At 39.6% G+C, this 26,373-nt stretch overlaps 1 protein-coding gene across 1 annotated transcript in view; it reads left to right on the top strand.

Annotated features, from left to right (window-relative positions):
* Positions 1-26,373, top strand: part of DMD (dystrophin) — a 2,407,712-nt gene that overhangs the window by 2,129,617 nt on the left and 251,722 nt on the right. The window contains 1 exon segment of the mRNA XM_080651877.1: positions 20,817-20,895. Within this exon segment, the coding sequence (XP_080508003.1) occupies positions 20,817-20,895 (79 nt within the window).

The raw sequence follows: 26,373 nt of genomic DNA, 5'->3' as shown, positions 1-26,373 counted from the left end.
ATCTTCATCCAACAATGTTAGTAATTGGTCTTCAAACGTTTTCAGTTGACCTGGACATTCATTGTCTTTCACATTGAAATCATCACTTTTAAAGTGTTTAAACCAGCATTCACAAGTATCTTGAGATGGAACAAGTTCACCATAAGCTTCCTGAAGTATACGATAGCTTTTTCTTCAAAATAAAGTAATGAATTAAAACTTCCCACAAATGCTCTTTTTATAGCATGAAATTTGACATTTTTAAGCATAAAAATATCGATGATGTTAACACCTTCAGCAAATTTGACATATGAAGTTTTGAAGCTTGCTGTCAATACAACAAAATAGCATACATATCAAATCGCATATATATCAACATAAGTGTAACTCCATTGATTGAAAAAAAATCCGCATTATTAACTGGTACACCTAATCTATGTCACATATGTACTGAGAAAGGTCACAAAAACCTTTTGTCTTTGACAAGTTCTGTTTTTAAATATGTTTTATTCATCTTTTTAGAGAGAGAGAGTAAGGGAGAGGGATAGAAAGATAGAAACATCAGTGATGAAAGAGAAACATCAATCAGCTGCTTTCTGCAAGTCCCCTACTGGGGATCAAACCCACAAGCCAGGCATGTGCCCTGACTGGGAATTGAACCAGGGACCTCTTGGTTCATGGGGTCAGGGGGGGTGCTCAAACACCAAGCCACACTACTAGCTGGGCATTTTGATAAACTCTTAATAATGAGGTTTTTGTTTTTATTTGCATTTATCAATACTTGTTATTGAGATTCCATCCAACTCATTTAACTTTTTGGACAGAAAGACTACATTGAATTATCTAAATCCTGGATTTTTAGAAAATTATATTTCTAACACAAATATTAATTTGAATTAACTAGTATTATTTTGTATTTCAAGTCCTTATAGGCTTTGATTTGGTGACTAGATAAGAACCATCTGCATTTAGCATATAAATTGCCTTATTAAAGTGTTATTTCAAAAGCACTAGTTTGTTTCTAATCTTTTTAATTATCCCTGGACTATAGATTAGTTTACTCTGGAAGTTTACTCTGATGTATTCTTTGTTTTTTATATATTGTAAAGTTTGATTCAGTGACAGCTCAGACTGAAAAATGATAAGTTCAAAATTTGAGTGAAAATTTACTGCAATATACCTTCATATGCAAGGACATGTTTTCTTTTTGGGATTTCTACTAAAAATAAAACACAACAAAAGCAAACTTTTAACACTATACATTTTGAACTATCCAATAAATACTTTAGCCTTCAGGGAACTTAGATCCAGAACTGCTGCTAGGAAAATAAAAAGACTGGTTAATGCCTGAAGGTATAAAGAGATCAACTAACAACAAAAAAAAAGTTTTCTCCAAGATGTGAAATGTGTGTTCAACCCTAGATCAAGGACTAGCTGTTCAAAGTTCTATGTATGAGGTTTAACATTACTTTGGGAAAGTCTAGAAGAAAGTTTATCAGTACAATGAAATCATTTTCAAGTAGAAGTGGTAGTGATAACAACAGCTCTTTACTCATACAAAATCCACTATTTTGAGCTAAACACAAAACCATTCAGTGCTTTTATATCCAACTATCTATATTCGCATAACCATTAGAAAGTCAATTATGACATAGTGAGAAAAAGGCAAGAAAACAAAAAAGCTCTTTGCAAACAAATATGAAATGGTTGGAAGATGGGGAGATAATGCTGAATTATTGCTTACCAAAACAAAAGAAAAAATAAGCAGTATTTAAATGATACTACTCAGAATCTCAAGAATCTCTAATCCATAAGGTAGTGTCCTTAGTGGCATATAAAATGCCTGTTCAAAGGATAAGAGATTCTTCTCTTAAGAGACAGCATGGAGGAACCTGGATAGTATTATGCTAAGTGAAATAAGCCAGTCAGAGAAAGACAAGTATCATCTGATCTCACTCATATATGGAATTGAATGAACAAAATTACTGATGAACAAAATTGATCCAGAGACATAGAAGCATGGAACAGACTATGGAATCTCAGAGGGAAGTGATGGGGCTGGGGAAGAGATTAACCAAAGAATTTATATGCATATATGCATAGCCCGTGGATACAGACAATAGTGTAGTGAAGTCTGGAGTGGAGGGTGGGTGCAGGCTAGAAGGGGTAAATAGGGAACAAAAGGAGACATATGTAATACTTCCAACAATAAAGATCTTTTTTAAAAAATAAAATGCCTGTTCAAAAAACACTCATAATTGAACATGAGATAGACTAAGCTACATAGACTCTAGGTCTGATCTAGGTCTATGGTGTTCTATGTCACCCCTTCCCAAAGTCTCCCAGATTGCTCCAGGCCTCATTGCTTTCTCACTTCTAGAAATCCATAATGCTGTTATTGGTCAAATAACAAAGAGACTAGTATTTAAAGAGCATCTCATTTGTCCCAGGTGCTGTTCTCTTCCCATAAGATACAAGGTTCTTGAGAGTGGGAATTATTCATGTTCCATCCTTGCCACCTCCACAAGGTGAATGCACTGTACAATGTATATAACAGCAATTGAAAACACTTAGGGAATCACTGATTCTTGAGCTCATTTCTTTTACTCTCCACTCTAGACTTGTTTAGGTCTTGCTAAAGGGTAGAAATTGCCTAGCTATCCCCAGTTGGCCAATTAGAGTATTTATTATAAAAGAGGCAAGTTAGATATGGGACTATCCCCAGAGATATGTCTGCCAAATTCACCCACTCCTATTTTGCTCTGACACCCACCTTTTAACACATTAAGTAACAGCTTCAGTGCTTACCTTGTAGCAGATGCTGTTAACTAACTACTTTACAGGTCTTACTTATTTTTTAGTAAAATACAATACTTCTGCCCAAGACATAGTAAAAATCTTGCTAACTATCAGGATGAATGATGTGAGGGATTTTGAAGGGAATTCACTGACACCCCCTCATCATTTTCCATCATTCCATTCAGTCTTTGTTCAACCAGTCTTGATTTACTGCTATAGGTTACCATATCAAACCCCAACACACCAGTGGTTCCTCCTGATTTTTACACACCTCCTCATCACCTAGGATGAAAGCCTGAGGTTTCCTCAACTCTTCTTTCTGGTCACCTCATGTCCTGCCATACTGTTAACATAAAAATAAAAAACACATTTAAACCTGTAAAGAATTTTTGTGAGTTTATTTGAGCCAAACTGTCTACAATTGCCGGGAAGCAGAACTCAACGGATTGAGATAATGCTCCAGAGAATGGCGGGTTTTCCTCTATTTTTATACATTTCAATCAAAGGAGGGACGTAGGTGGGTTACATGAAATCCATTGGTGATAGACTAGAGAGGCAGGAGAAAGCGAAGCGGGGGCGGGGGGAGGGGGAACCATGGGATTGGATATAAAGTAAAATGATAGACACATACTTAGGTGGGTGCAGGAACAATTAACATGATAACAATGAAGGAATTTGTGGTATCTGTCCTGGTGCCACCCCGGGGACATTAGGTTGTGCCCCAAGGGATCCAGAAAAAGGGAAGTTACAAGTTACCCAGACATTTCAAGGGTGTGTTATTACAGATGCAAAAAGACAGATAGGCTCAGTTAAGGTAAAGGTTGACCTTGTCAGTGAAGATACCGGCATAGGATGTAACTACCCACCATAACTGATTTTAGTTAAAGTTTAATTTCAGACCATCCTTTGTGGTTACTTTAGGTCTCTGAGTTTACAAGACCGCCATGCAGGCCTTCCCTGAGCTTGTCAGGTCAGCATATGGCCCCTTTCGTCCACAATTCCAACTCTCTGTTTTTGGGTTTTTTTCCAGCAGTTTAATCTTTCTTCACTTTCTCCATGCTTCAGGCCTACAACACCACTCTGACCATGATATTTCTTTATTTTAAAAAATGAATGTAGAATATAAAAATGTTAGTAGTAGTTGCCACCTGGGTGAAAAGCAGGATGGTTAGAAGAAAATGGCCAAAGGGGACTCACTTTTTAAAATTTGTCTTTTGTTCTTAAATTTTATCATGTGAATGTATTAAAAATAAATAAAATTAAAATGTTAAAATATTCAATTATTTTTTAAAATATTTGAATGCTTTTTCATGAACAACTAAATGAAGTCTTTAGTCGCCGAAACCAGTTTGGCTCAGTGGATAGAGCGTCGGCCTGCGGACTGAAGGGTCCCGGGTTCGATTCCGGTCAAGGGCATGTACCTTGGTTGCGGGCACATCCCCAGTGGGAGGTGTGCAAGAGGCAGCTGATCAATGTTTCTCTCTCATTGATGTTTCTAGCTCTCTATCCCTCAACCTTCCTCTCTGTAAAATATCAATAAAATATATTAAAATAAATAAATTAATTAATAAATTAATTAATTAATAATAAATGAAGTCTTTAGTCTTAAACCTGACAAACAAGTACTGCTATGATTTGACTCCAAGCTACTTTTCCAGCCTGATATTATTCAGCTCTCCCCTATATATACTCCACAGCCAGGCCTTCACTAGGGCCAAAAACAATTGTCCATTCCTTTCTTGCCACACAGAATGTTTCTTCTGTTTTTGTCATCAAAATCTTACCCAACTTTGAAGGCCCAGCTTAAAAGCAACCTCTTCCATTAATTTGATCCAGATAATCCATAACCCTAAGAGCCATTTATGCTTCTTTGAACACTTTTAGCACAGTTTTCTCAGGAAAAAGGAAGGAGTGAGTACCTACTGAGTGCCAGAATGTAGACTCTTCATCCATGCCCTTTACAACATCCCATTCTCTGTGCATCAGTTTTCTCATCTGTAAAATGGTCATAATAGAAACACTTTTCTCATAGCATTGTTCATTCTTTCAACTATTTAGTTGGATGCCTGCTATGAGACAGGCACTGATCTGTATTCTGGGGATACAGTGGAAAATGACATACACAGAGCCTGCTCTCATCAAGCTTACTTTTTATATCCATAAAGCTCTTAAAACAGCACTTAGAACACAGTAAATGCTCTATAAATGTTATCTATTATTACTGTTGTCACTGTTGTTGTTATTTCTATTTACAGATAAGGAAGCTTAGGTTCATAGACTATTATATAAAACTAGAGGCCCAGTGCACGAAATTCATGCATGGGGGGAGGGGGGTGTCCCTCAGCCCAGCCTGCACCCTCTCCAATTAGGGACCCCCTCGAGGGATAATGGGCAGTGGGACATCCTTCTCATAATCCAGGACTGCTGGGTCCCAAATGCTCGCCTGCCTGCTTTCCTGATTGCCCCTAACCACTTCTGCCTGCCAGCCTGATCACCCCCTAACCACTCTCCTGCCAGCCTGATTGATGCCTAACTACTCTCCTGCCAGGCTGTTTGCCCCTAACTACCCTCCCCTGCAGGCCTGGTCCCCCCCAACTGCCCTCCCCTGCAGGCTTGATTGCCCACAACTGCCCTCCCTTGCAGACCTGGTCCCTCCCAACTGCCCTCCCCTGCTGGCCTGATCGCCCACAACTGCCCTCCCTTGCAGGCCTGGTCCCTCCCAACTGCCCTCCCCTGCTGGCCATCTTGTGGTGGCTATCTTGTGTCCACATGGGGGCAGTCATGTTTTACCACATGGGGGCAACCATCTTGTGTATTGGAGTGATGGTCAATTTGCATATTATTCTTTTATTAGATAGTATGCTGAAGGTCAGATAGCCAGTAAGGGATTCCAACTCAAGTCTTCCTGACCCATAAAACTGGTAGCCTTTCCACTTCAGTGGCTCCAAAAACAAACTATACGTCAGCATCATCAAGAGGGCTTTAAAGAAAGTACAAATTCTCAAGCCCAGTTCCAAGTGGACTAAGTCAAAAATTCTAGAGATGAGCCAAGAATGTATATTTTTAATGTTTTTATTGACTTCAGAGAGAGGAAAGGAGAGGGAGAGATAGAAACATCAATGATGAGAGAAAATCATTGATCCAGTGACACCTGTACACCCCCTACTGGGGATCAAGCATGCAACCCAGGCAGGTGCCCTGACCGAGAATTGAACCAGCAACCTCCTGGCACTGGATAATGCTTAACCAACTGAGCCACACCTGCTGGGCAAGAGAATGTGTATTCTTTTAAAAAGTCCCAGGTAGTTGTGATGTGCTATCAAATTGTTACCATTCTAATTAGCTAGTCATTAATAATAGGAAAGAAGCAAAGGGAGGCCAGACATTGTAAATATGGTCATCCTGGCAGCTTTGCCAGGAGGCTGCAACTTTGCACTCCCCAGGGAACCACTGGTCCATTCCCTGCAGATTACTGAGGGAAGGGACTAGACAAAGGGGAGATGGATGCATGCACAGTAAAGTCAGGGTGATGTAGGGAAGGTGTGTGTCAGTCTAACCCGGAATAGAGATCACTGGCCAGCGAGGGTGGGGCCACTGCCAACCCACAAAAATTTGGGGCTACATAATCTCCCAGACAAGTGAATTCTCTCTTGGCTCTTGGCTCTTGGCTCTTGGCACTTGGCACTTGACTCTCTTTTTCCTTTGGCTTTGCTCATGCCCGTGTTCCCTCCATAGCCACATGGCCCATAGCCATGCAGATCCCATATGCATTGGACTGATGGACTGCAGCTAGGAACACAAACTAAGCTAGCCTGATGCTGGATTGGACTGCTCCAACATGGAATGGAAACTCTGGGCAACAATTTTAATCCTAGCCCTGTTAAAGGCACAGCTGGGCTTCTTCCTTGGCAGGAGGAAAGGAAATGGGACATTGGAAATTCAGGGGTCTAATCCCATGCAAATAAATGCCACTCATTCTCCCATGGGAGTCTTAGAAAATTCCTTTTCTTGTGACATCACAAGAACACCACTTCCCCCAGCAACAGGTGGGGACCCAAACAGCTCCCCACGGACAACAAAATCAGAGAATGTATGTCCTCCATTAAAACCTTTCCCATGCTACTTTACTATGCCTATTTGTAAATAACTAATCCACAAAGTCATTAAAGATAGGTTCCTTGTTTTCTTATTTGTATTTTTCTCCTTCCTCTTGGAGCAAAGTACATTATGAGCACTCAATAAGTATTTGAGTAATTGATTGCTTAATTATTTAATTAAAGTAGTGCTTAAAATGCAAATACAGCTGTGGTACTAGAAGCCTGTTATGAGCTATCATTGATCTTCCTAGGGATATTTATTAACCAGCTAAGAACCAGTACTTGAGGACAGGTTAAACATCTGGGAATAGAACTGAGAAGGCCTCCAAACTGCATCATTGCACAGACTAGGGCCCCTTATCTTACCTTGCCCAAACTTTATTGACAACTTCAAGTAAAATGCAGAAAATAAATTACTGAAAATCAAGAGATTTCCCCCTCCCTAGTTTCGTTTCTTTTACATGTATCTGGTTTGGAAATAATGGGAGAAAACTTTTTTTTTTTTTAAGAAAAAAATCTTTATTCTTTTCACACCACAAACATGAAGTTCATTGCAATACATTAATATTATAAAGCAAGATCCCCAGATGCAGTGACTGATTATTCACAGTAGACATATTAAGTCGAGAAGCTTATTTTTTCTCTCTTTGCTAAGGCACAGAGCCTGAGGCTATCTGCATTTTTATTACACTTTATTGTCTTGGTTTCACTTGAGGATTAAAAAGAAAGTCGAGGTACATACAGTGCAAGTATCCTGGTGGATTTTAGGATTTCTTGCTTTAGTGAAAGGAAGAATCTCATAAAGTACCTCAGATTATTGCTCAAGGAAGTATATCTACTTCTGTGATGACCTAGAAATTCAATCTTTTGTTTCTCCTAGAAAAGATCACATTGTATTTTGGAATTCTTGTCCCTGTAGTTTTCTGTACAATATAAAGCCATGTTTTAAAAATAGCTTTAGTTTAGATTTGAGGTGAAAATATCTATAATAGTTCTAGAAATTCTTGTGACTATTCAGGGAGCGTACAAACCACTTTGGGGTGGGGTGAAGTGGAGTGAAGAAGGAGGGAGGCGGGGGAGAGAAGGAGAAAGCTGGGTCTGAATAAGGGGAAGGAGCCTGAGGGAGAGAGGCTATCAGCTGAGAGGAAGTGAATTCCTGTCAGAGTTCTCCCTCTGGTTCTGACAGATCCTCACTGAAAAACAATAGAAGTTCATTGCTCCTTTATGAGGAAACATAAAGTGTACTTATTTACTTAACTTTCTCCTCATTTTCTGATATGCAAAAAAGGGAGAAGGACTGAATGTTGTAGGATTTGGAAGTACAGTAGATGAGATCTTCCAGTTTACGGATTTGTAAAGAACAGGCTGGTAACTGGTTTGGCAGCTCTTGTCAGTAAGAGTAAAGAAAGGCGCTTTTCATTGGCCAGGAGGAAGAGAGCCAGGAACTTGAAACAGAGGCTCCTGGCATACAAGGTTCTTTGATATGCAGTCAAATTGACTGTGAAGGGAGTCAAGGTCAGGAAGCTTTGGAAATGCTGTGAGGATAGTATAGGATTTAAGGAGTGTACTTCTTCGGCAAATTCTCCCTCCGGACCCTCATTACACAGGTGATTAGTAGAATGAACCGAAAATCTGCAAGTGTGTATTATTACCCAAAATATAAGGATTTCACGATAGAGACAAAAATGTTTGATTTCTGCTGTTTTGTCTTCTTTCATTTACCTTTAAGATTTCAACCTGCTTCAGTCATCTTTTAGTATGAATTTGCTGTTAAATGATACCAGTTCTATTTTATCCCCTTGAGAGTTTTCAAATTGCCACTTCTGGTCCTTGGGAACACTCCTGTGTTTTAATACCAGGAGGCATAATTATGTAATTACCCTGTGAACATTGTGCTACTTCTGGCCCAAATGACCCTAGAAAGGAATGCTCCAATGGCCTCAGCAATTTTGGGAGAGAATGATATCTTCCAAATGTAGAATAAATAAAGCTCAGGAATAAATAGCTTGAGCTGAAATGTAAATGATTTAATGTAATGGTGTTGCAAGGTGCGAGCCACTTGACTTTGGTTTCTGCTGCAAATCATGAGATACATTAGGAAAGCTTTTAAAGGGGAATCTATTTTTTAAGAGAAAATTTGCATCAAGTTGCATCATCCAAGCAGAGTAATTCAACTTTTCTCTTATATCTTTGAGACCAAAAAAAAAAAAAAAAAGCAGAAGAAATGTTTCCTATGATCTCTTTCTTCCCTTCCCATCACATTTCTTCATAAGCCTGTAAATGTAACTAAAACTAAAGATTTTGACAAATGAAGCAGGATATGAAGTTGATTGCCGCTTTTCTAAATTAAAATTAATGATACCCTTAAGGTACTTGAGTCTATGAAATCGACTTAATGTTGATATAACCTGACTCCATTATCACAGAATGAGGCAGTTGCAGAGCATGAAAACCAATCAACAAACTTTCAAGGTGCATTTTAGAAATCAGTGAGGTGGAAGCTGAAGGCTTAACAATGGACAAAGGACTTGCTGTTTGGACTCCTTTGCTTTCCGGTTGATAATATTCCTGGAGAAGTGTTGGGCTGGCTCTAGGCAGGGGCCATCATGTCTCACCGGTCATGCAAGGATGCACAGCTACTTCATTTTCGGCACTTCATGTTTGCCTCAGGGTGCTTTTCTGTGTGCTTTTCTGGTAGGTTGTACGTAACATAATAGGGGAGGGCACGTGAGAGTTAAGGGATGGATGGAGGAGAGAGGAAAGGAATAATAAAAGATGTCAGATATTAGGAAGGGAATCAGCACAGAAATATAAAATAGAAGGGGGAAACTCTGAGAGAGGAATGTAAAAAGAGGTGGATTAATTATGTCTCAGATGGCACACATTAGCATCCATGCCATAAATCACACAAAATCAACGAATAATTATACTCCTACTCAGAGTGAGCACTGTGTTAGCACTGGTTGCTTTCTTGTGATCTATCTTAGAGTCAAATGCAAGAAACTCTGTTTAACTCATATCTCAATGTCAAGAAAACAAATAAATTCAAGGAAAAGAGAATTCAGCCAACAAGCCCGAATGTTTTGCCATGGACCTGTACCTGTACCTATCACAAGTCCTCATTCCAAACCTTATCTCAGCCCACTTTTTTTTTTCCAGTCACAACTCAAAAGATATCAAAATTAGCCGAAACCGGTTTGGCTCAGTGGATAGAGCGTTGGCCTGCGGACTGGAAGGTCCCGGGTTCGATTCTGGTCAAGGGCATGTACCTTGGTTGCGGGCACATCCCCAGTGGGAGGTGTGCAGGAGGCAGCTGATCGATGTTTCTCTCTCATTGATGTTTCTAACTCTCTATCCCTCTCCCTTCTTCTCTGTAAAATATCAATAAAATATATTTTAAAAAAAAAAGATATCAAAATTAGAAGAACAATGGATTTTAACTGAAAAGGATTACAATTAGCTGAAAGGATTTTAACTAAACTGTAATAAATCTCAGGAGAGTTTCCAAGATAATGTTTGGGCATGTATTTATGAGTGTGTGACAGTAAGGATTTGGAAGCTAAAATGAATTATGAAGGTAGGCCTTCTCCGACACAGATACATGCATACAGAAAACCATACAAACTACAAAATTACAGGGCAAACACTCATGTATAGACTGTAGAGAGTCATTTGTGGGCATGTGCATTGTTTATTCACTAGCATCACAACATAAGAGTTGATTTTTTTATGGGCTTATTAGTGTAGGTGTGAAGTCTGGTTCTTGCATGCCCATGGATATTTATCAAGTGTCTAGACAGACTGAGAGCCAGAACATCAAAATGTACATGCCCAGTTATATCTTTTCCCAAGACTAGAATAACCACAATTTATGTATGTAGTGCCAGTAAGAACACTTGGAAACTAGGAAGATATCACAATTGTCTAGCAATGTATTTCTACATCAGGAGGGAATCCCTAGATCTTCTAAACCTTCAGTAAAGATGAAAACTTAAAAACTCAGGAACTCAAGAAGCCTTTCATTCATCCATTTATCAAATATTTATTGAGCATCTCTTATGTACTAGGCACTGTATGCTAAACTGTGACTGAGACAGATAATGTACTTATCTTCATGGATGAGGATCTTGCATTCTAATAACTTTTTTGAATGAATGTGGAAACATTTCTTAATGGCATGAAAAAAGGGAGATCTCTACAAAGAGTGTACTATCTACAGAACTCATCAGAAATAAAAAAGTAAAGGAGAATAATAAATAGTCCTCATAGCTTTTGTAGGGGAGGAAAACTTTTTCCTTCTTCCCTTCTAGGTTCTATGCCTAATCTAATAATTAAATTTACATAAGACATTAACAGGAGAAAAACAAATTTAATTTCATGTATACAGGAACCCATAAAAATATAAAACTCAAAGAAGCGAGCAAAGCAGGCAGCTTTTATTTCTTTTAGACAAAGAAACAATAAATTTTTGAAGAATTAACAAGACAAGGGGTTTACACTGAGTGGCCAGATTATTATGCGTTCAGAGATCATAATAATCTGGCCACTCACTGTATTTAGGTTTGGGGTAGTAAATTGTAGTGAGGAAGTAACAAGATTTGTTATGCAGCCTTGTGGACCCAGAATTCCCTATCTCTGGTGACAAGGATGCCTTCCTTCCACCCTACTGGTACAGAGAGGGTACCTTTCACATGGGAGATTCATTTTCTGCTTTCAGGGGGACAAAAGAGGTCAGAATGTCCTTGCACCAACTGTTTCTTAAGTAACTTTAATTAAAAATAATCAATATGCCAGAGTGGCATATTTTAGGGTGGCATATTCTGCTTCCCTTCACCTTCAAATATGATTGCTTAAAAATTTGAATAAAACAAATATGGAGGAGATGGGGGCTCTTGGTTGGCCTTATTTTTTTTAATCCAGTATTGTAGGCACAATGATCTGAATGGTTTTCTTGTTTTCTATTTTTAACTTTAATTAGCAAAAAGGAAAGGAAGGTGGGAAGAGAGGGACGTGAGGGGATGAAAAGGAGGGGAATGGAAGGGAAGGGAAGGGAAGGGAAGGGAAGGGAAGGGAAGGGAAGGGAAGGGAAGGGAAGGGAAGGGAAGGGAAGGGAAGGGAAGGGAAGGGAAGGGGGAGGGAAGAGAAGGGGAAGGAAGGGAAGGGAAGGGGAGGAAAGATAAGGGGAAGGAAGGGAAGGGGAAGGAAGGGAAGGGAAAGAGGGAGGGAAAGTCTTTCCAAACCTTGTGTTGGGAATCTTGAAAAAGAAATCACTCATTCAAAATATAGTGGTTATGGTGAAGATCCTTTAATAAATGGTCAATTCGTTAATTCACTCAATGGATATTAGTTGAGCACCTACTATATGACAGATACTATACTAGTCATGGGGAATATAGAGGGGGAAAAAGATGTGTCCCTGTCCTCATGGAGAATATAAAAAAGATTTAATTTTTCTCTGTCATGTTTTTACTGAAGAATTGCTGCAAACTAGATTATGATTACTCATGAAGCAGATGGCAATTTTTTCCCCATCTGGGATAGTTCTAAAGAATAGACCCTGGTGTATCAATAGATAAGATTTCTTCCAGTTCTAAGCTATCATGATCTATGGTCTAATAGTAGAAACAGGATGTGTGCTTCCAAAAAGATGTTGTACTTGTATTGCTTTTTATAAAAGGAAACAGATATTGCCTATTAATTCAGAGGAAATTGGATTCTTTCTGTCTCTTTAAATAATGCCATTTAAACTCCTTTGGCTCTTCCTTCTCTGCTCACCTTCTAATGCTCAACCCTACCGCTTTTTTTCTCACTTCCCTTTCTTTCTTTTAATTATTGAGACATATTGCTTCTCTCTAACTGGCTATACTTGATATCTCCAGTTAAAGGTTTCACCATTAGGTCAAATTTATCATATTCCAAATGAATTCATAGACACATATACCATTCCTCCTCTTTCTAATTTGCCTATTTCCATCAGCAATATCTTCATTCTCCCAGAATTCCACATTGGAAAGCCAGAAGTTCTATTTGTTTCTTTAAAAATTAAGTTCCAACACCAATAATTGATTCGTTTTTTTCTTCCAAAATACCTCCTAATATATACCTCCTTTTCCATTTCAGGCAACAGTCTTAATTCTAACACATATCACCAAAAATCTAGTCAATTACAAATCACATTTCTTTTATTTGCCTAAATGCTAACAGAATAAAGTACTATGTTCTTTTTTATTATTAGAGTGTAGTTAACATACATTGTATTAGTTTCAGGTGTACAACGTATTTATTCAACATTTATATACCTAATGAAGTGATCATCATGATAAGTGTAGTAACCATCTTTCACCATACAATGTTATTATGATACTAGAGGCCCGATGCACGAAATTTGTGCAAGAGTAGGCCTTCATAGCCCTGGCTGCCTCGGCCCTCGCAGCCCTGGCTTTGTCCAGAAGGTCATCCAGAAGGTCATTCCGCTATTCAACCATTCAGTCGATTTGCATATTACCCTTTTATTATTATAGATTACTGACTATATTCCCTATACTGTACATTATATCTTATCTATTTTATAACTGGAAGTTGTACTTCTTATTCCTCTTTACTTTTTTCACCACCCTCTCCCCTCCAGCAACCGTCAGTTTGCTCTCTCTCTCTCTCTCTCTCTCTCTCTCTCTCTCTCTATATATATATATATATATATATATATATATATATATATATATGAGTTTGTTTCTGTTAGGGTGGGTTTTTTTAGATTCCACATATAAGTGAAATCATATGGTATTTGTCCTCTGTCGGACTTAACTTAGCATAATACACTCTAGGTCCACTCATGTTGTCGCAAGTGGAAAAAGATTTCATTCTTTTTTATGGCTGAGCAATATTCATATATAAATATATATATACATATATATATATACACACACACATATATATATACACATATTATATATATATATATATATATATATATATATATATATACAGTATATATATAATACACACACACACACACACACATACATATGTATCCATTCATCTATTGTTGAGTACTTAGGGTTCTTCCATATCTTGGCTGTTGTAAATAATGCTGCCAAGAACATAGGGGTACATTTAGGCTTTTCATTTTCTTCTGATAGATGCCCAGAAGTGGAATTGCCATGTCATATCGTAGTTCTGTTTTCAATTTCGGAGGATCCTTCATACTGTTTTCCATGAAGGCTGTTTACAATCCCACCAACATGCATGGGTTCCCTTTTTTTCACATCTTTGCTAATACTTGTTGTTGTTGTTTTTAATCTTTATTGTCGAAAGTATTATATATATCCCCTTTTTCTCCCATTAACTTCTTCTAGCCCTCGCCCCTCCTCATCCCCCACACCCCAGGCCTCCACCACCCTATTATCTGTGCCCATGAGTTATGCATATATGCATACAAGTTATTTGGTTGATCTTTTCCCACCCACCCACCCTCCCTCGCCTTTGTTTTGATAATAGTCATTCTGACAAGTATGAGGTGATATCTCATTATGGCTTTGATTTATGTTTCCCTGATGATTAATGATGTTAAGCATCTTTTCATGTGTCTGTTGGCCATCTGTATGTCTTCTTTGAAAAAATGTCTATTCAGGTCCTCTGCTTATTTTTTAATCAGACTGGTTGGGTTTTATTTATGTTGAGCTGTATGATTCCTTTATATATTTTAGATATTATCTCTCATCAGGTATATCATTTGCAAATATCTTCTCCCATTCAGTGGGTTGCCTTTTTATTTTGTTGATTATTTCCTTCACTATGCAAAAGCTTTTTAGTTTGAGCTAATCTCATTTGTTTATTTTTGCTTCTCTTGTCCTTGCCTGGGGAGACATATCCAAAGAAAGTATTACTAAGACCAATGTCAAAGAGTTTACTGCTTATGTTTTCTAGAAGTTTTGTGGTTTCTCCTCTTACATTTAAGTATTTAATCCATTTGAGTTTATTTTTGTATATGGTATAAGAAAGTGATCCAGTGTTGTTGTTGTTGTTTTCTTTTCTTGTTGCTGTACAGTTTCTTGAACATCATTTTGCCGGGGCTGACCAGCAGCCCCTGGACGATGGATGAGCAGATTACTCAGACACAGTGTGACTGTGAAAGAGAGGGCTAAGGGGCCCCTGACTCTAGTAGACAGAGCAGCCTCAATTGTCTGCCTCGTTAGGCCTTTATTGGAATTTTTATCTTTAGATACAATCAGTAGGGTGAATAATCTTGGGAGGACACATGTTTACATTGTCCTCTAGGCAAGGGCATCCAAAGATTAAGCATAAGGATTCCAGTAAACACCCGGGGGTCTGCATATGCACAGACTTGTTTGGAAAGGCCAAGGAATAATTAGGTGCACCTCCTTTAGCACTCCTCTAAGTTGGAATTCCGATAAACAGGGCAGACAGCCTTCCACACACTTCCCTTTTATCAGAATGTCCTCCTTACAATTTTCCAACCAAGTCTCATGTGCTCACCAACATCATTTATTGAATAAACTGCCTTTTCCCCTTTGTGTATTCTTGCCTCCTTTATTATAGATTAACTAGAGGCCCGGTGCACGAAATTCATGCATGGGGGAGGAGGTGTCCCTCAGCGCAGCCTGCACCCTCTCCAATCTGGGACCCCTCGAGGGATGTCCGACTGCCCGTTTAAGCCCGATCCCACCTAAACGGGCAGTTGGACATCCCTCTCACAATCCAGGACTGCTGGCTCCCAACTGCTCGCCTGCCTGCCTTCCTGATTGCCCCTAACTGCTTCTGCCTGCCAGCCTGATCACCCCCTAACCACTCCCCTGCCAGCCTGATTGATGCCTAACTGCTCCCCTGCCAGCCTGTTTGCCCCTAACTGCCCTCCCCTGCAGGCCTGGTCACCCCTAACTGCCCTCCCCTGCAGGCCTGATCCCCCCAACTGCTCTCCCCTGCAGGTCTGGGTCCCCCCCAACTGCCCTCCCCTGCAGGCCTGGTCACCCCTAACTGTCCTCCCCTGCAGGCCTGGTCCCCCCCCCCAACTGCTCTCCCCTGCAGGCCTGGGTCCCTCCCAACTGCCTTTCCCTGCAGGCCTGGTCGCCCCCAACTTCCCTCTGTCAGCTTGGTCACCCCTAACTGCCCTCCCCTGCAGGCTTGATCGCCCCCAACTGCCTTCCCTTGCAGGCCTGGTCTCTCCCAACTGCCCTCCCCTGCTGGCCATCTTGTGGTGGCCATCTTGTGTCCACATGGGGGCAGGATCTTTGACCACATGGGGGCAGCAATCTTGTGTGTTGGAGTGATGGTCAATCTGCATATTACTCTTTTATTAGATAGGATAGAGGCCTGGTGCATGGGTGGGGGCCAGCTGGTTTGCCCTGAAGGGTGTCCTGGATCAGGGTGGGGGTTCCCTTGGGGCGTGGGGCGGCCTGGGTGAGGGGCCTGTGGTGGTTTGCAGGCTGGCCACGCCCCCTGGTGACCCAAGCGGAGGCCCTGGTATCTGGGGTTTATTTATCTTCTACAATTGAAACTTTGTAGCCTGGAGCAGAGCCAAGTCTTCTGCTTGCTCTGTGGTGGCAGCCATTTTATTTTGGATTTATGTATCTTCTATAATTGAAACTTTGTAGCCTTAAGCGGAGGCCTGGGCCAGCCAGGGTGTGCAGAAAGCTTGGCTTCCTCCATCACCGGGGGCAACCCTAGCCTCCTGCTCTTTCCAGCTCTGTGGCTGCCGCCATTTCTGTTTGGGTTTATGTATCTTCTATCATTGAAACTTTGTAGCCTTGAGTGGAGGCCTAGGCCAGCAAGGGCAGGCGGAAAGCTTGGCTTCCTCCATTGCCGGGGAAACCCAAGCCTCCCTCCTGCTCTCTGTGGTTGTAGCCATCTTGGTTGGGTTTATTTGCATATTCACTCCTGATTGGCTGGTGGGTGTGGCTTGTGGGCATGGCTTGTGGGTGTAGCGGAGTGATGGTTAATTTGCATATTACTCTTTTATTATATAGGATTGACCATATAAGTATGGATTTCTGTGCTCTCTATTCTGTTCCATTGAACTATGTGTTTTTGTGCCAGTACCATGCTGTTTTGATTATTATAGCTTTGCAATATAGTTTGAAATCAGGGAACATGATGCCTTCAACTCTGTTCTTCTTTTTCAAGATTGCTTTGACTATTTGGGGTCTTTTGTGGTTCCATAGAAATTTCAGGATTATTTGTTCTAGTTCTATCATAAATGCCATTAGTATTTTGATAGGGATTGCACTGAATCTGTAGATTGATTTGGGTAGTATGGACTTTTTAATGATATTAATTCTCAAATCCATAAGCATGGTCTATCTATTTATTTGTGTCTTCTTCAATTGCTTTCATAAATGTGTTATGGTTTTCAGAGTATAGGTCTTTCACCTCTTCATTTAAATTTATTCCTAGGTGTTTTATTCTTTTTCATGAAGTTGTAAATGGGATATTTTTTTCTTAATTTCTCCTTCTGAATGTTCATTATTAGTGTATAGGCAGCTGATTTCTATATATTAATTTTGTATCCTATAACTTTACTGAATACAATTAGTCCTAATTTTTGGTGGAATCTCTAGGGTCTTCTATATATAGTATCATGTAAGTGTTTTGTTCTTAAGTAACTACAATTTGTAAGGATCTTATGTGCCTTTATGTTTTTCTTAAAATTATTTCTTTGTTTATTTAAGTGTACATTCAATCCATGTAATGCCTTTCTCCAAATTTTGTGAAAAGAAATATTTCATGCTTAATTCTTTAGTTATTTTAAGACTATTTCCTGAATATTTCATTTCATTACATGATGAATTTTTAGTTTCAGTCTCTCATGCATTTCCTTAAGTTTAAGTTATTCAATTTTTATCTTATTCTAAATTCTCGACAACATTGAGTATACACTGGAAACTGCTGCTGGAGTTCTCCTTGTATAGGAAGGAAATGCCCTACAGAGATCAAGGGCCTATGATGGACTCAGATGCTGCATCTGTGTGGTCTCTGTGAGGCTACTAACATCATTGCTAGAGGACCTGGCCCGTGGAGCACTCATACTTCTTCCATTTACATGTTCCTCCTTAGGATTTCTTTCTTAATATAAGAAAAGATTTCTGGATAGTGTCCACTCCCATATGACCTCCTCATTCCCTCTTCCCCACCCCCAAAATTTCACATTCATCTCTTGATTAATCAGTTCATAAAATTACCCATTCGGCATTTAGAACTAATTACATATTCCAAAAATTCATTTGCATGTGTTCTTCTACCATCCGTCTCTATAATCTTATGATATCACATTCTTCGTGACCAGAAACTGACCTGCTATGGGGTCATAAAATATACTGATGACTAAGGTGTTATAGATCTGACAATAGATTTGGTCTGTATTTAATATATTAATTGATTGAGAATAAATAAATTAGAAGGCTAGATGCTTATGAAATTTTTATAAAATACTTTTTTAAAAATTTCATCTCTAAAATAGCAAGCATTTAAGAGCAAAAGCCAGACTGAATAAGTTTGAAATCTGGCTCTGCTGGTTTACTAAGCACTTAAGCTAGCCAAGTTATGTTTTGTTTTCTTTTGTTTTAACCTCTCATACTTCAGTTTATACATCAATAAAGTGGGGAAATAATAATACTTCCTAATATAGAATTATCATAAAGATTAAATAAATTAATATTGTCATTAATGAAGTGCTTCATAAACATTAGCTGTTTTTGTATTATATGTGGTGTGTTGTACATTATCACTTATTTCTCTCCATTTATTAGCCATAATATCAACAATAACGGTAGCCAATCACATTTACTGAGCAATTGTCATGTGACAGAAACTAGGCCAAATACTTCACATGTATCATCTTATTTAATTCCCACCAAAACTCTCTGAGGTAGGTCATATAGTTGTTCCATTTTACTGATAAGGAAAGTTAAGATTTTTCACTCAAGGATGTGCAGTATGCACTCAGGGCCAGTGGGCATTCTTGTTTATTCTCTCTCTCTCTCTCTCTCTCTCTCTCTCTCTCTCTCTCTCTCTCTCCCTCCCCCTCTCCCTCCCCTCTCCCCTCCTATCTCTCTCTCTCTCTCTTACATACATGCGCACACATGCACACATATCCATTGCTTTGGTCAACTAGTTATTAAACAAATATTTGCTACCACTTACTATGTGCAGGGTTCAGTGTATCCCACAGGAGAGAGGGTGGGAAAAGAGAGACTAGCAAAGAATGGCCTAGGCTATGAAGGAGCTTACAATCCATTACAAGAGATACTCATGTCCATATAACTAAAATGAATGAGATGATAGAAGTACTTCAAGTGTAAACAATGTGCTGTGAGAAGGCTGAGGAAGCAATCACTTCTAACCTGGGGATTGTAAAATAAGCATAAAAACATATAAAAGCTTTGAACTGGGAGAGAAGGAGAATAAGCATTCCAGAGAGAAGGAGCAGGACAAACAAGTCACACAAGTGTTATATTCAATGGAATATCACAGGACAGGCGGGTAGAGTTTGGCTGGGAGTGCAGGGTCATAGGCTGGGAAGGTAGCATTGAAATGTTCCTCATGCTTTTCTGGCAAACCCTACATTTTTTGGAACTCCACTTGGTTTTCCAAATATTTGTTCCAAGCAAAGATGGGCAAGGCTATGGAGAAAGTGGGAAATAAAAAGGAGATTGTTCTGGATATACGTATGCTAGACACTTGATTGATATTGGAAGGTTAGAGTTGGCTTTGGACCAGGCTACCTGAGCCACTTTTCTGATAAATTTAAGATCTATTTTACCTCTTGGGAATTCTTCACAGCACAAGGGCAAACCACTCGAGCTCTGATGGCGCTGGCCAAGCACTAGCTAGCCCCTTGTTTAGCATGGACTGTTCAGAACCAAATCAAGATCTACTGTCGTGTAGCTAGGATGTGGATGTTTGGGGCCACCACTGGTTGGCAAAATGTCAGATGACAAAGTATACCATTTCACTCATAAGATTCTTCCTTTCTTTCCCCACTCAGAATGGGATTTACTAAACTATCAGGACATTGTGTCTGTATATTGTAGAAAAATCTAATAAGAAAAACATGGTAATTTTTACTCTATGCCAGCTAAAGATATAATTCCTAGTAATCCCCAAGTCCACTAAAAACTAAAATTGGAACGTTTCTTTCATCTCATTATCTACCCTGTAAATACCCTAAATTTAAGCCTTGCCTCTATTTTTTTTTATACTTAAGTATTAATGAACTATTTGGTTACTTATTATCAATGATTAATTATGACTCAATGATCCATTAATTATTGATCAATATTGTTCCAAAAAGCATTACTCAAAAACAATAGACTTAGTCAAGGACTAAGACAAAATATGTCACTTCTGAGGTCCTTTAGTCACCTGATATTATAGTGAATGGCAACCTCCCTAACCTTTTCATAAAAAAATTTAGAATTTGCATTTTTGTTGGTACTAATTAGAGCAGTAGTTCATTTGTGGCTGCCAGTGAGGTTTTATTTTCAATCCATTTTAACATTGTCGAAAGAGCAAATCTTTTTTGTCTGACCTTGGTTTCATAAAAATGGGTCTTGAAGGCCACAAACAATAAGTGGATATTAAAACCAGAGTTGCCCAGCTGATATTGCTGAGTGGTTGAGCATCAACCCATGAACCGAGAGGTTGCCAGTTTGATTCCCGGTCAGGGCACATGCCCGGGTTGTGGGCTCAATCCCTGGTACAGGGCATGCAGGAGGCAGTAATTGATGTTTCTCTCTCGTCGATATTTCTATCTCTCTCTCTCTCTAAAATCAATAAAAACATATTTTAAAAAAACAGGATTATAAATTGTTGCTTTAGTATTCCAGCCTTATAGGCCCAAAAGATCTTACCAGAAAGTATACATTGTTTTAATTGTTCCTCATTATATATGATTCGAGAACATCATCTGTCTCCTCTTCATCCCAGGTGGCTGTTGAGGACCGCATCAGGCAGCTGCACGAAGCTCACAGGGACTTTGGCCCAGCGTCCCAGCACTTTCTTTCCAGTAAGTCATTGTCAGCTTTCAGTGGCTAAGAAATAAGAGTTGAATTACCATCATCTCTGCTAAATGCACTGGCGGCATAAATCATCCCAAGAGATAACTTGGTGGGTGAATTCAGAAGGTTAGGAAGAGGAAGACCAATTAGATCATTTTGTCCAGTCTTCAGCTAATGCATAACTGTTTCCTACAATGTATTCTCAAAGTGTTAACTTGGGTAATATTTTTCAGTCTTTAGTTCTGCTTATAGCAGTTCACTTCATACAGCTGGTAATTATGCTATCATGTAATTATATGATAATTCAATATGTGTTACTGTGAATCTATAATTTGTTATCCCTATATAACTTATTAAATACTCCCTGCTTCTTTTCCCTAACTATTCTTATCACTATTTTATTTTTGACCTTTATTCATTCTTTATATTCTCCAGTTTTTATAATTAATTATATTATTTATATACCCTTAATAAATAGTCTCTTTTTAATAAAAATTAATATGAAGGAGGAGAAACCAAGATGGTGGCATAGGTGAACACCTAAACTGCTGCCTCGGACAACAATTTCAAAACTACAGCTAAAAGACAGAACAGACATCATTCAGAACCACAGGAAAGCTGGCTGAGTGGAAATTTTACAACTAGAAGGAAAGAGAGGGGCACACAGAGACTCAGAGGAGATGCAAAAGGCTGAGGTATGGAGACACGCGCACAGAGAGGACGGACGGCTGAGTGCCTGGCTAGTTTTCTCTAGCGGGAGAGAGACGGAAGCTCCCGACTGCACTGAACCCGCATTCCGACTGCACTGAACCCCAGTCCCGGGCGAGACCCTGGGATCCCAGACTCATACAGGGGAAGTCTTGACGGTTGGGAAAAGAGAGGAGCACATGGAAATTCAGGGGAACTGCGAAAGGCAGAGGTCTGGAGGCACATGCGCGCAGAGAGGACTGACTGCTGAGCATGCCACTGGCTTTCTCTAGCAGGAGGAAGGTGGAAGCTCCCAACTGTGCTGAACTCCAGTTCCGACTGCACTGAACCCCAGTTTCAGGCGAGACCCTGGGGACCCAGACTCATAGTGGGGGAGTCTGGACTGTCAGGAAAAGAGAGGAGCGCACGGAAACTCAGGGGAGCCACGAAAGGCAGAGGTCTGGAGGCACATGCGCGCAGAGAGGACTGACTGCTGAGTGTGCCGCTGGCTTTCTCTAGTGGGAGGAAGACAGAAGCTCCTGACTGCGCCGAACTCCAGTTCTGGGTGAGAATCTGGGAATCCAGATTCATTGGGGAAGAAACTGGACTGTCTGGCAGTGGGCGAAACTAGAGGGCGGCTTTCTCTAAGAGGTGCTTGCAGCGATTACCACGGGACACTGAGACACAGAGGCCTCATAGGGCAGGGCTGACGGGAAGCCAAGGCTGTCTGCTCAGCCCTGAGACTCTGCCCCATCCAAGCTGAGCACAGAGGCTTTTGCAATTTTGCAAGTCTGATCCTATAAGGCTGTCTCCAGCACCGAAGTTCTCCCGGCATAGACACAGCTGATCCTCACAGCCAATTGGCCTGGAGGTCAGTTCCTCCCAGTGATACCAACAACAATCAAGACTTAACTACAACAAGGCTGAGCACACAGTCCACAAAGGGGTGCACCAAGAGTGTCCACCTCAGGTAACTGGGGAGGCTGAGCCACTGGGCCATATAGGACACCTAGCACACAAAGCCACTCTATCAACTCAGGGAAGCAATGAAAATGCGGAGACAAAGAAACAGATCACAAACGAAAGAAATGGAGGAAAGCAAACGACTGGATGTAGAGTTCAAAACCATGGTTATAAGGTTTTTCAAGAATTTTCTAGAAAAGGCCGATAAATTTAGCAAGACCCTTGAGGATATGAAAAAGGACCAACTAGAAATTAAACATACACTGACTGAAATAAAAAATATTATACAGAGACCTAACAGCAGACTAGAGGAACACAAGAATCAAGTCAAAGATTTGAAATACAAAGAAGCAAAAAACACTCAACCAGAAAAGCAAAAAGAAAAAAAAATCCAAAAATTTGAAGATAGTGTAAGGAGCCTCTGGGACAACTTCAAGCGTACCAACATCCAAATTATGGGGGTGCCAGAAGAAGAGAGAGAGCAAGATACTAAAAACCTATTTGAAGAAATAATGACGGAAAACTTGCCCTACCTGGTGAAAGAAATAGACTTACAAGTCCAGGAAGCGCAGAGAACCCCAAACAAAAGGAATCCAAAGAGGACCACACCAAGACACATCATAATTAAAATGCCAAGAGCAAAAGACAAAGAGAGAATATTAAAAGCAGCAAGAGAAAAACAGTTAATTACCTACAAGGGAGCACCCATACAATTGTCAGCTGATTTCTCAACAGAAACTATGCAGGCCAGACGGGAGTGGCAAGAAATATTCAAAGTGATGAATAGCAAGAACCTACAACCAAGATTACTCTACCTAGCAAAGCTATCATTCAGAATTAAAGGTCAGATAAAGAGCTTCACAGATAAGAAAAAGCTAAAGGAGTTCATCGCCACCAAACCAGTATTATATGAAATGCTAAAAGGTATTCTTTAAGAAGAGGAAGAAGAAGAAAAAGGTAAAGATAAAAATTATGAACAACAAATGCATGTCTATCAACAAGTGAATCTGAAAATCAAGTGAATAAAAAATCTGATGAACACAATAAACTGGTGAATATAATAGAATCAGGGGCATAGAAAGGGAGTGGACTGACAATTCTCAGGGGGAAAGGGGTGTGAGGGGTGCGGGGAGAGACTGGACAAAGGTCGTACACCTATGGATGAGGACAGTGTGGGGGAGGTAAGGGCAGAAGGTGGGGTGAGAACCAGTTGGAGGGGAGCTATGGGGGGAAAAAAGAGGTACAATTGTAATAATCTGAACAATAAAGATTTATTAAATTTTAAAAAATTAATATTAAGAGGAATAGCCTTAGTTAACTGAAAGTTTCCTATTGGAACACCCTATTAATATAAAAATCCACATTAAATTGTCAGACTTCTGTTTTCCTCTGACTAATGTTCATTTATACCACTCTTTCTTTTATTATTGCAAAAGTATATATGTTGAGTTTTGGGGTATTTAAGAAACCATACTGCTACCACATGGAGTTACCATCTGATAACATTTTGGTGTATTTCCTTCTGGCCACACCAGGGTATGTATGAGGGGTTAGCCATCATTTTAAGGCACTTACTTTGTGCCTGGCCATGTTACAAATATGATTTAATCCTTATAACAACCTGTCAGGTAGATACCATTATTATACCCATTTTAAAGATGAGGGAATCTCAATCACACAGGTAGCAGATGACAGAGCCAGGATTCAAACCCAACAAATCGGCTGTAGAGTCTGGTGTTGTTTTTTTCTTTTGTTTTTGTTTTGTTTTGTTTTTTCAGAGAGAGATAGAAACATCAATGATGACAGAGAATCATCAATCAGCTGCCTCCTGCAAACCCCCTACTGGGGATCAAGCCCGAAACCCAGCCATGACTAGAATCAAACTGTGACCTCCTGGATTATGGGGTTGATGCTCAACCACTGAGGCACACCAGCCGGGCTGTAGCATCTGTTTGGTTTTGTTTAGTTTTTTAAAATTCTTCATTGTTTAAAGTATTACATAAGTCTCCTTTTTCCCTCATTGACCTCTCTCCACTACTCCCACCCCCAGCACATGCCCTCATCGCCCCCCTACTATCTATGTCCATTGGTTGTGCTTATATGCATGCATACAAGTCCTTTGGTTGATCTCTTACCGCCCCACGACCACCACCACCTCCCCTGCCTTCCTTCTTAGGTTGAATGGTGTGTTCCATGCTTCTATGTCTCTGGCTCTATTTTTGTTCATCAGTTTATGTTGTTCATTATCTTCCTCAAATGAGTGAGATCATGTGATATTTATCTTTCTCTGACTGGCTTATTTTGCTTAGCACAATGCTCTCCAGGTCCATCCATGCTGTTGCAAATGGTAAGAATTCCTTCTTTGTTACAGCAGCATAGTATTCCATTGTGTAGATGTACCACCGTTTTTTAATCCACTCACCTACTGCTGGGCACTGAGGCTGTTTCCAAATCTTAGCTATTGTAAATTGTGCTGCTATGAACATAGGGGTGCATATATCCTTTCTGATTGGTGTTTCTGGTTTCTTGGGATATATTCCTAGCAGTTGGATTACTGAGTCAAATGGGAGTTCCATTTTTCATTTTTTGAGGAAACTCCATACTGTTTTCCACAGTGGCTGCACCAGTCTGCATTCCCACCAGCAGTGCAGGAGGGTTCCTTTTTCTCCACATCTTCTCCAGCACTTGTCCTTTGTCGATTTGTTGATGTTAGCCATTTTGACAGTTGTGAGATGGTACCTCATTGTTGTTTTTATTTACATCTCTCAGATGATTAGTGACTTTGAGCATGTTTTCATATATCTCTTGGCCTTCTGTATGTCCTCTTTCAAAAAGTGTCTATTTAGGTCCTTGGCCCATTTTTTTATTGGATTATTTATCTTCCTTTTGTTAAGTTGTATGAGTTTCCTGTAAACTTTGGAGATTAAACCCTTATCAGAAATAACATTGGCAAATAATATGTTCTCCCATGCCATGGGCTTTCTTATTATTTTGTTGATGGTTTCTTTTGCTGTGCAGAAGCTTTTTATCTTGATGTAGTCCCATTTGTTTATTTTCTCCTTAGTTTCCATTGTCGTAGGAGCTGTATTGGTAAAGATATTGCTATGACATATGTCTAATATTTTTCTGCCTTTGGATTCTTCTAAGATTTTTGTGGTTTCCCGTCTTAACGTTTAAGTCCTTTATCCATCTTTGTTTAGGGTGTAAGCTGTTCTAGTTTCTTTTTTTTTTTTTTAATGCATGTATCTGTCCAATTTCCCCAACACCATTTATTGAAGAGACTGTCTTGACTCCACTGTATGCTCTTGCCTCCTTTGTCAAATATTAATTGAGCATAATGACTTGGGTCGATTTCTGGGTTCTCTTATTCTGTTCCATTGGTCTATATGTCTGTTCTTGTGCCAGTACCAGGCAGTTTTGAGAACTGTGGCTTAGTAATATAGCTTGATATCTGTTATTGTGATCCCTCCAACTTTGTTCTTCTTTCTCAGGATTGCTGCAGCTCTTCGGGGTCTTTTTTTTTTTTTTTAATTCCATATGAATTTTTGGAGAGTTCATTCTAGGTCTGTGAAATATGCCATTGGTATTTTAATGGTGATTGCATTGAATCTATAGATTGTTTTGGGTAGTATGGACATTTTAATGATGTTGATTCTACCAATCCATGAACATGATATATTCATCCATTTATTTATGTCTTCCTCTATCTCTTTTTTCACTGTCCTGTAGTTTTCCAGGTACAGGTTTTTTACCTCCTTAGTGAAGTTTATTCCTAGGTATCTTAATTTTTTTTTTTTTTTTTGCAATGGTAAATGGGATTTTTTTTTTTTTTTTTT

This window comes from Plecotus auritus (assembly GCF_963455305.1).
Source record: "Plecotus auritus genome assembly, chromosome: X".
In the NCBI taxonomy this organism is placed as follows: Eukaryota; Metazoa; Chordata; class Mammalia; order Chiroptera; family Vespertilionidae; genus Plecotus; species Plecotus auritus.
Note: the sequence above shows the minus strand (reverse complement) of the source record. Positions and strands in the feature narration are given on the sequence as shown.